A 10,986-nucleotide genomic window follows, 5' to 3' on the forward strand; every position below is an offset into this window, starting at 1 on the left:
TGTTCCCAGAAAACCGTTTTTTTTTTTTCTTTCTTTTTGAGAGTTTTTTTTTGGCTATAGGGCATGTACGCTGGCTGGAGAGACAGAGATAGAAAGAGAGAAATAGGGGAGGTTGGCCGCATCGCAATCCCTTCTCTCAGGATCTTGAGCACACACACACACACACACACACACACACACACACACATACACCTGGTGTGAGTTTCAAGCTGCCGGGTTCCAGACTTGAACCAAGTCAGCCATGTGAGAGTCCAGCGCCTTAACCACTCTGCAACCTGTTTTTGCCCCCCCCCCCCCATAAGACCTTCTTAAAGCCTGCAAAATGTGTGGCTATGGGTGAACAAACTTGGGCACGTAAACATGCAGATGACTTTTCAGAAATCTTGGAACCTCCTGCGTGAAGCAAAACAGAGCTTTCTAGTAGACACGGCCTGCTCACAGGATGGAAGATGGTTTTGTGGTTAAATGGCCATAAAGACTGCTTGCTTCCCAAAGGCCTACACTGAGATCTGTGCCTCTCAGAAAGCACAGAGGTCACAGCGCAAAGCACACCCTGCCGGCCTGAAGCTCAGGAAGTGTGTCTCCAACTGTCACAGAGGCTGAGCCTCAGGATCTGCTCCCATGTAAGACCCAGAATGTTATAGACTCGATATCCTCCTCATACCCAAACTGACCAGTCAGAGGGGGCAAGTGGGGGAGGTGACTTCTAAGGCCTCTCCCAGATCTGTCACACTCCAGGTGTAGTTCCAGGACTATCTCATTGTTCTACTACAGATGTTTCAGTTGACAGGATAGAGTGAATCAGCTGCTTTTTCCAAAGAATCATTATAATTGCCAAGGCATTATAACCCTGAATTATTGAACAGAATTCTCCCACCACACCCCGAAACTGCACCAGCCACCCAGGACCACCACCAAGCAAGAGACCCCCACAAGAGATTTTCCAGGGCATTGTGGCCTCAGGTGAGTGACCAGCTCAGGTTACCAGATCACCTCAGTAAAGCATCCCACCTGAAGCCTGAACTCACTCCCTGGCCGCTTAATCAGGGTGAGTTTCAGGTCACTAAACTCAATTATCTGCCTTCTTTTCTACTTGAAGAGAAAGTTTCTCTTCCCACTGCTCAGTGTCCCTGTTCCTTTCTTCAGAAGTAGCACCTGACTATATAGAAGTGGGGTTCTTTTGATCCCCAGAGAAATAGCTGCATCCATAGAATGCCTGGTTCCAGGAAGCCCACACTCTACAAGTGACTTTAATTCCAGGGAGTGACAGATGCCGATGGATGCTCCTTCAGGACAAGCTCTGGCCACTTCATCTTAGCCATCTGGGGTCCTCATTTATAATTTACGAAATGGCCTGGACAGGATGTAAGAAAAACAAATGCCTCTTCCTGCCGTCTTGGGCAATCTTCAATACTGGGAGGAAACATGTTATTGAAATTGATTTCCTAAATCTCATTTATGAGCTTTATATTTTAAGGGTAGGTGTGGGGGGTGTGGAGCCATGTCCAATTTTAACCCCATTTTCACACCATCCAGCAACTGGTAGGCCAGAAAGGGTAACACCAATTGCACCAAGTGGCACATTACCAACATAACCACAGAAGTCGCTCGCTAACGTATGTCGCTGCTTCAAGCAGAAGAGACCCAAAGTTACTTTTAATGGGTGCGGCCATATCCAAAGCTGCCTTTTTTTTTTGGAGAGGTTTTTGCTATAGGGCGCGTGCGCTCGCCAGACAGACAGAGACACACAGAGAGACAGAAAGCGAGAAATCACCCCCCAGGGGGGATGGCCACACCGCAATCCCTTCTCCTCCATTCTCCTCTCGGGATCTTGGGCACACATGCACACGCGCCCGGCGTGAGTTTTAAGCCACCGGGTCCGGGACATGAACCGCAGTTGACTACGTGGGAGTCCAGGAACATAGCCATTACGCTAACTGCTGGTCCCAAGCTGCTTTTTTTTGGGAGAGGGTTTTTGCTATAGGGCACGTGTGCTCGCCAGAAAGACAGAGAGAGACAGAGAGACAGAAAGCAAGAAATTACCCCTCCCAGGGGGGATGGCCACACCACAATCCCTTCTCCTCCATTCTCCTCTCGAGATCTTGGGCACGCATGCACATGCACCCAGCGTGAGTTTAAGCCACCAGGTCCAGGACTAGAACCACAGTCAACTAAATGGGAGTCCAGTGACATAGCCACTATGCTAACTGCTGGTCTCCAAATGCTGCTTTTTCATACCAGGGCCCTGCACTGTGAGAGGGTGGACTGCTGTTTTCATCTGACACTAATTCAGAGAGCTTTTGCTGGGGAACTGGAAAGAACCCAGGCAGAAGCCAGAAGGATGCAGCCGAGTCCAGATCTCCATTCCAAGATCAGGGAAGCCAAGTTACCTGACCTTTTCGTGTTAATTTACTTACGTATAAAATAGAGCTCAAAGTGTTCTCATTTTGCAGGGTAAAAATGAAATACTGTACGATAAAGCCCCACGATGGGTTATAAAAATGTAAGCAACTGTGATCAGATACATTACTGCTCATTGCTAATAATTTTGGAACTTTGAACACCAGTGATGGAGAGAAGAAGAGAGAGAGAGACATGGAGGCTGCTCACAACCCACCTGGCACCTCCTTTCTAAATGCTTGTAATATGGCACAGTGACGGTGCCGAACATGAAAGAATGAACAAAGCTCCTAGGAAGACATCTTCCCCTCAGTCGCATGTGGGAAGGGGCTGCTGTAGCTGTGTTGGGGGGTGTCAAGGAAACCACATGACCACCAACAGGCCACCTAGATTTATGAATCCAAAAACTGAGGGCAGGAGGTCTCAGAGGCTGTGTCGTCCAATAGTTCCTAATATTTTCATCTCTAGGAACCAAGTGGATTAAGTTTTCTTATGGCCCCATGTTTTAAAAGACTATACTCAAAAATAGACATTTACAAAGCAAGCATACAAAGAAAACTACGTATACTTGTCGATCTGAGTTTTTAATCAGTGGGAGACTATCATTGTTACCACACTGAGCTGTAACCACTGCCCAAACATGGTGTTTTCATCACCTGGACTTCTTTTGAAACTCATTCTATTCAGGGTTTTCAAAATATTAAAGACAACCTGAAGCTCTTTAGCTCCGCTCTATGGATCCAGGTAGAGAAGCATGAGAAGGTCAACGCCCTCATTCTACTGATGAGAGCAGGAAGCCGTTCCGTGCTTACAAGAGGACAGCAGGAGAGCACAGCTGTGAAGCCAGGCAGATCCGGTTGCCCGTGGATTAGCCCCACGGCACTGCCCAAGTCACTTCACAGCTCCAAGCCTGTTGCCTTGTTCTCAAGATGGGGAATTGTAAGTCTGCTCTACAGAAGATAACATGGAGTTGTGTATGCAAAAGACTCAGCACAGCTCAAAGTGCGTGCTCAACCAAAGACAGTTCCTGCTGTGTGACCATTACCTATGGAGTTAATATTATCATGAATACTTGTTTAAATAGTAACCAACAATACATTCCAACCCAACAATACATTTTCCCATGAATGGTGACATCAGTACAACAAAGTTTCAGAGAACAGCTGCTGCCCTGAATAGTTTCATTCTGATGAGTACATCAGAACTCCCAGGTGCTTGTCTGGAATTGCTCAACTTGACTTTGTTAATTAATAGGACAATTCAGATGCTGGAGGGAGCCAGGGTATGTTAGAGAGGTGGATGTGGCAGGATAAACACCTCCTGAAGCCCAACCTTCACACATATGAGGGGTTTCCAACTGCCCACCAGCTAAATTATAATCATGCCTTCCCAAGTCATTTTCGAAGGAGGCAGGTTTAATAGACTTTAGTTCCAAATGTGTATATTTACCCATTTATTGAATTTTTGCAAAAACGAACAATTGTTAAATATGTCACCAAGCTAGTGAGTTGTCTTTTAGTATACTGTTAAGGATGAACAAACAGATATTACTATTGAATCGGTACCTCTTAGCTTAAAAAGTGCTATTGGAATTTTTATGTTTTCTATGAAAAAAAAATGCATGTATTTGGTTTCTGCTGATGAAATCAAATACACACTTACACCAAAATCATGTGCTTTTTGATTTTTATCTGCAATGCCAAGCCTAGGTTGGTTTCTAAATGTTTTTCTCTGACATTTAGAAGTTTCCCATCAAGCTCAAAAGAAGTGAACCAGCAAGAAACCGTAGATGCTATGAGATGGCTAAGCCCCTTGCTGCTTCTGGGACTTAAAAGCACGTCTCACTCAGTTCCCTACACCTCATGTAAGTGATCAATGGATCAATGGTTGCAAAGACTGAATGAACTAAATTGACATTGAGCTGTTAATCTGCAGGGCCTGGTATTCCTGGTATCTCACGGGCCGTATTCAGCCCCTACCATGTGCAGGCTGCCACGAGGGACACAAAGATGGACTAGACAGAGTCACCGCCCTCAGACATGACCTGGTAGGGAAGCAAGGAGTGCAGACACATCATCATCGTGTGTTAAGTGCCCCTGGCTCAGCCCAGACCGAGCGCTAAAGGCAAGCAGAGAGGAAAGTGGACATCCAGGAAAAGGCTGGAGGGAGCAGGACGGAGACAGGCATTGGTGGGAAATGGGGAATGGAGTGGGAGTGGCAGGGCCTTCCAGCAGGTGGGGCCAGTGGCAGCCACTGCAGAGGCAGCTGGGTGAGGGATTTCTCAGGGGAACAGTGATTCCGTTCTGGTGAGACTTGTGGCTCAGCCATGGGTGCAGAGGGAAATGAGGATAGGCCGGAGGACACAACCAACCCCAGGGTCTCTGCCATTAGTTAAGAGTAAGCTGGTCACTTTTAAATCTCCCAAACCCAAAGCCAGAGGGCCAAGTCAACGGCCAACTGTGTGACAGAAAATAAAATAAAAAGTCCTATTCTATATAATTTGGATCTTTTCCCTGTCAAACTTAGAAAGGGAGCTTTGTAAAGTGAGAAGATAAATGTCCAAAATCCTGAGAAACATGCATAAGATCTCACCATAAAGGCAAAGCGGTACTATTTGAAGACCTCATGGGCACAGAGCAAACCACTTAGAGAGGCCTGACCGTAGAGGAGCCTCCAGAGGAAGTCTTCCAAGGTTTTGAGTTACACTTAAAGCAACCTACACCCAATTATAATTCAAACGACCAGACCAGGAAGAGGGATGGCTTCTTGGAGATCTTAATTCCTTATTAGCAGTAAAGAAGTGGAGAGTAGAATTTTCTGTATGATCTTCCTCACAGTGATTTCTACCATTAAAAAAAAAAAAATTAAAGGGCCAGCCCTGTAGCCTAGTGGTTAAAGAAGCCACATGGCCAACTATGGTTTGAATCTGGGCCCTGGTAACCATAGAGAGCAAGCGTGAGTGTGTGCTCACTCCCCATTGAGGAATGCTTTCTCTCTGCCTGCCTGTCTCTCTCCGGTGAATACACATTTTCTCTGGCCATTATTTTTAAAAACAAAACAAAACAAAACAAAAACTGTTAGGAATCAAGATCTTAGAAAGATTATTGGAAAGAGAAACCCTTTCAAAAGTCAGAGTGTTGCCAAGCTGGCCCAGCCTAGCCTTACCAGTCACACAGGCAGTGGGTGAGGGAGATGCTGGGGACAGAGAGTACCATCAGAGCAGGGATATGAACAAATTATCCCTCCAGGGAAGGTTCTAGTTGTTATCAACCTTCCTAACAAGAAAGGAAGTATGGGAGCCAATGTGCAAATGAAAAAATCATCCCTAGTGGAATTTTTTTTTTTTTAAAAAGGATTTTGCCATACCAGAGAGGCAGTGAGAGGAAAAATGAGAAATCACCCCCCACAAGAGGATGGCACATCACAATCCCTTCTCCTCATTCTCCTCTCAGGATTTTGGGCACACATGCACACATGCCCGATGTGATTTTCAAGCCACCAGGTCCAAGACTACAACTGCAATGGGCCATATGGGAATCCAGCACCGTAACCACCATACCACCTGCTGGCTCTCTTAGTGGAATAATAATAAAAAAAAAAAATCTTGATCCACCCAGTCCTGCTCAGCTGACTTTTGAGATGTGAGGTTTTTATTTATTGATTGATTTATTGATTTATTTATTGAGAGGTTTTTGCTATAGGGCGCGTGTGCTCGCCAGCAAAACAGAGACAGACAGAGAGATAGAAAGCACCGCAATCCCTTCTTCTCCATTCTCCTCTCAGGAGCTAGGGGATGCACTCTCAGGATCTTGGGCATGCACACACACACACCCGGCGTGAGTTTAAGCTACTGGGTCTGGGACTCGAACCCAGTTGACTACATGGGAGTTCAGCAACATAGCCATTACGCAAACTGCTGATCCCTGAAATATGAGTTTTTAATCTTTTTTTGTGTGAGGTTTTCGCTATAGGGCGCGTGCGCTAGCCAGACAGATAGAGAGAGACAGAGAGACAGAAAGCGAGAAATCACCCCCCAGGGGGGATGGCCACGCCACAATCCCTTCTCCTCCATTCTCCTCTTGGGATCTTGGGCACGCACGCACACACGCCCGGTGTGAGTTTTAAGCCACCGGGTCCGGGACGCGAACCGCGGTCGACTACGCGGGAGTCCAGTGACATAGCCATTGCGCTAACTGCTGGTTCCCAGAGATGTGAGTTTTTCAAACCAAAGAATCAGTTAGGAAGGACTGAAAATGGAGCCAGGGAGGAAGAAGGAAGACAGTCATGAGATAGCAAAGTACTCCTTTCCTCATTAGCAAGCCTGGGCTGAACCTCTGGCCTGGGACTTGATTAAAACGTGTGGCCAGATTGTCTGACCATCTTCTGGGGCCAAGCTTCAGGAAGGCTGACCTATGGAGTTTGACCTGAATGACATTTCCTTGGACCTGAGTTTTTCCAAATCACAAAGAGGACATAAACCCAGAATGAGCAAAGCTCAAGCCAATGCTCAGGACCTGGAATTAGGGGGTGCTGTGCTCTTTCTTAGCAGGCATCTTGCGGTTAAGGGAGGGCTGGCTTCAAGTCACAGGATGTTTTAAAACAGCTGTAGCTTCAAGTGCAAAGGACTGGGCGACGTGCATACAATTGCATGGTAACGATAACGTGGTTACCTGGCTGAGAAGTTTCTGTCCTGGCCTTTTGCTCCCTAGAGGTAGTATTCTCCAAGGCAGGGTGGGGGTCCAGTTGGCCACAGAGTTGCTTACCCTCCGAGGGCGAATTGAATTTGGTCTCATTTACAAAGGTGGACAGGTCCGAGGGCTGCGGGTAGTCCTGCTTGTCAGCCTCCAGATCCACCGTCATGCACGTCCACTTCTGATTGGTGACTGCAAGCTTTTCCTCATCTGTTGCGTGGACCACTGCAGAGATGACCGGTGGTGTTTCTGGTGTAGCAGCTGGAGTGGGGTCCTGCAAGGAAAAGGGAGCAGTCTCTTCTCTCATTCAGCCTCTGGGTCAGAACCACACCCACCCATGAGTCTAGGGTCCCATTCATCAGGACAAGTCCCTATCAAAATCTTGTGCATGTTCTTCTTGGAGTCTGCTCCAAATGGTCTCTGAAGGAGACAAAGTCTTTCCTGTATGAATGTCTTATTAGTATTTGTGTCAAAGAGGGACTATGGGCTTAAAAAAAAAAATCAGGATTTGGGGTTTTGATTATTTGAGACATTCCTGCGAGTTTTTCACTACAGTGACTGTTATGCTCACATAGTGTTTCAGGCTCACACATAAATATCATCAATTTCACTTGCAATCTTCATGCCAGTCCTTGGGTATAGACAAAAGGGGGTCTTATCTCCACTTCCACGGTAGTATGTGGAATTGAACAGGGCAGGATGGGAACCCAGAAATGTTCGGGCAGTGCTGCAACTGGGACCTAAGCCCCCATTTCTGGGCTGGTGACCCCCTCTACAGCCTCCGCCTTGGCCAGGGTCTGCCATCTGGGGCTTTGCTGACTTGGACTTGGAGAGGTGGGAAGTCTGCTTGTTTTATGACAGAGAAACAGTACAGCACACAGACTGGAGGAAAGCCTTGGCTCACAAAGAGGGTAGAAGAAATTGTATAGATGTGGTGGAATAACTAGAAAAGAGGAAAATGAGGACTCAGAGAGAGACAGAGGATTGGGGCTGGGATCCCCCATCTTCCCACTCCCGTTTTGGCTGCACCATTTAGTGTTCTTTACACATATTCACTTCATTCAACTATGTATTCATGTACCTCAAAAGACTTTCCCAACTTGACACTCATATATGTTCTCAGCAGAGTAACCGGTCAGAATGTACTAGAATGGTTGGGAACCAGCAGTTAGTGTAATGGCTATGTCGCTGGACTCCCACGTAGTCGACCGGGGTTTGCGTCCCGGACCCGGTGGCTTAAAACTCACGTCGGGCGCGTGTGCGTGCATGCCCAAGATCCTGAGAGGAGAATGGAGGAGAAGGGGTTGCGGCGTGACCATCCCCCCTGGGGGGTGATTTCTCGCTTTCTGTCTCTATGTCTCTCTGTCTGTCTGGCGAGCGCACACGCCCTATATTTTGTTAAAACTGTAAGTTCTGTGTCTAGATTTTTTTTTCAAGTAGAAATACAATTATCCTAGCAGCATTTTTGAAAGGATTATCCTTTCTCCAGTAAATTAATTGCCTTTCTTCCTTTGCTAAAGATAAGTTGGCTATAGGTGTGTGAGTTTATTCTAGGTTCTCTATCCTGCTACATTGATCTAATTTTATATTATTTGCCAATACCCAATTGTTCTAATTACTGTAGTTAAAGTAAGTCATTAAACTGGGTAGTTTCTGTCCCCTGTCTTTGTTCTTATGCTTGATTATCCTAGCCTAGGACATATGATATCTTGGTGAATGATTCATATAAACTTGAAAATAATGTATATTTGTTTGTTGTTGGAGGAAGTATTCTATAATTTTTAATTAGGTCAAGTTGATTGAAAATGCTATTTCTGGGACCAGCAGTTGGTGTAATGGCTATGTAACTGGACTCTCATGTAGTCGACCACGGTTCTAGTCCTGGACCCAGTGACTTAAACTCACGCCAGGCGTGTGTGCGTGGGTGCCCAAGATCCTGAGAGGAGAATGGAGGAGATGGGATTGTGGGGTGGTCATACCCTGGGAGGTGATTTTTCACTTTCTGTCTCTCTGGCAAGCACATGTGTCCTATAGGAAAAAAAAAAAAAAAAAAAAACTCCTAAAAAAAAAAAAAAAAAAAAAAGAATGTACTAGAATGGTTCCTATAGAATCCGGCTAACATTCTTTCTGAATATCTCCTACTTTGATCTCCCTCAAAGTGAACAGCCAAGACTACGTCTTGCCAACACTGAGGAACCCTCTGTGTAGGAGGGTCTTGGAAACACGCTCATGTTGGGCAGGGAAGAAAGCTCTGCTGACTGGGGGGTGGGGTGATAAAAAAAAATATAGCAGTGTGGACCCCTAGGTGAGTGATAACATCAAAAAATCAAAGGAGCATTTACCTGAGAAGGTGGATCAGAGAGAGGAGACCTTTTTGGCGACTTTTTCACCCTAAATGTATCACTGGAAACAAAACAGAAAATGTAAACACAACAGAGATATAGAATACTCCAGAGCAATCCAGAGCTGACTGAAGCCCCTGCCTCGGCTCAGTTATGTGGCCCAGACCGCCCTGCCGTCTATACCACTTTAACATTGGCTGTAAGATATCCATGTGGATTCATTCTTTTTTTAACAGATATTATTTTTGCCCCCAAGGTAAAGAGCCATCAAGCTGGAAATCTTAAAAAAAAAAAAAAAAAAAAATGCCATTTTGGAGAGCTGACCCAAAAAATGAAGCTAAAATTAACTCAATGTTCTTTTTGTACAAAGCAAATTTTTAATGAGATTAATTTATCTGGATTCTTCCAGGAATGTCTGAACCAACTAAGGTTGAGGGAGGAGCTCTAGACTCTTGACACTAATTAACAGGACTCAATTTACAGATAGGCAAGGTGACAGAGCACTTAATGAGCAAGGGAGGGGTCCATGCAGAAATGGAAAATTCTGGGTCCTCAGGGAGGACTGCAGAATCCATCCTATTCACAGGAACTCTGAGCTTAATGAATTCCTGAGCTCTGAAAGCTTCTAGGTGGTATTCTAAATTCAGGCAAGGCCAGGTCTGGGATGATTTTTTATTTTTTCCTAACCATGGTTAAGGCACAAGATTTGCAACTCTTTCCTCCCTTTCTTTCTCCTTCATATAAACAACTGTGGGGAGTTAGGGCAAAGGGAATAACCAATGAGACTCCTGAAGGATCCAGAACACAGATCCCTAAAGGAAAAGGATGACTATTAGCATAAATGGTTGTTAGGCCTCCTGGGTGCTCAGGCTCCCAGGCTGCTCCTAGGTGACCAAGGAAGCAAGCCCCCATTCGCCAGTTCTTCTGGATAAGGTCATATTCTTGCAAAGCAAGCACTATCGGGAGGCAGTCACTTCCCTGGGATTCTCCCACAACCTCCCCACTTTAACATTAACTTGATGGACAGAGCAATTTGCACTCAAGTTCCTTCCTTGTGTTCTTTCAAATAAGACACTCCAGTAATGGCATTAATCATGAAAAAAAAAAAGTAGCAAATGGTTATTTATAGCATTTCTGGCTTTTGCCATAAAAACAGTGCTATCACAGCTTGAAGACAGCTTGGGGACTCCACCCTCTCCTGGGGCTGGGACCGGGCCGGTTTTCTTTGTAAGGACAGAAAGAAGGTCCATGTCTTTGGACCCCTGAGAGCTAACGATGAGATTCCTCCTGGCCATGGGAGGCAAAGCAAGTGGAGGCACAGAGGCGGTCAGCTCCATTTCCACTGATGCCCAGCAGGGTGACCCACAGATGGCGGATGAGGCATGCCGACACCCACCCGGGTCCTAGGTAACCAAGGCCGCAGGCTCAGAGCAGCCTGGCGATGGCTCCCACCACCGTGGGCTCCACTCTGAGCCGACCCTGCATTTCAGGGGGCTCCCGCAGGCCTCAATTTGGAACAGTCCAAACACTTCTGCTTCACACACATTTTAAAG

General features: G+C 46.1%; 1 protein-coding gene across 1 annotated transcript in view; it reads right to left on the reverse strand.

Moving 5' to 3' along the window:
• The window catches only part of TACC2 (transforming acidic coiled-coil containing protein 2), a 239,069-nt gene that overhangs the window by 31,372 nt on the left and 196,711 nt on the right, over positions 1-10,986 (reverse strand). Inside the window, 2 exon segments of the mRNA XM_027770124.1 lie at positions 7,164-7,365; positions 9,434-9,494. Of these exon segments, the coding sequence (XP_027625925.1) occupies positions 7,164-7,365; positions 9,434-9,494 (263 nt within the window).

The sequence above is a fragment of the Tupaia chinensis genome, unplaced genomic scaffold (genome assembly GCF_000334495.1).
Source record: "Tupaia chinensis unplaced genomic scaffold, TupChi_1.0 Scaffold000113_1, whole genome shotgun sequence".
In the NCBI taxonomy this organism is placed as follows: domain Eukaryota; kingdom Metazoa; phylum Chordata; class Mammalia; order Scandentia; family Tupaiidae; genus Tupaia; species Tupaia belangeri.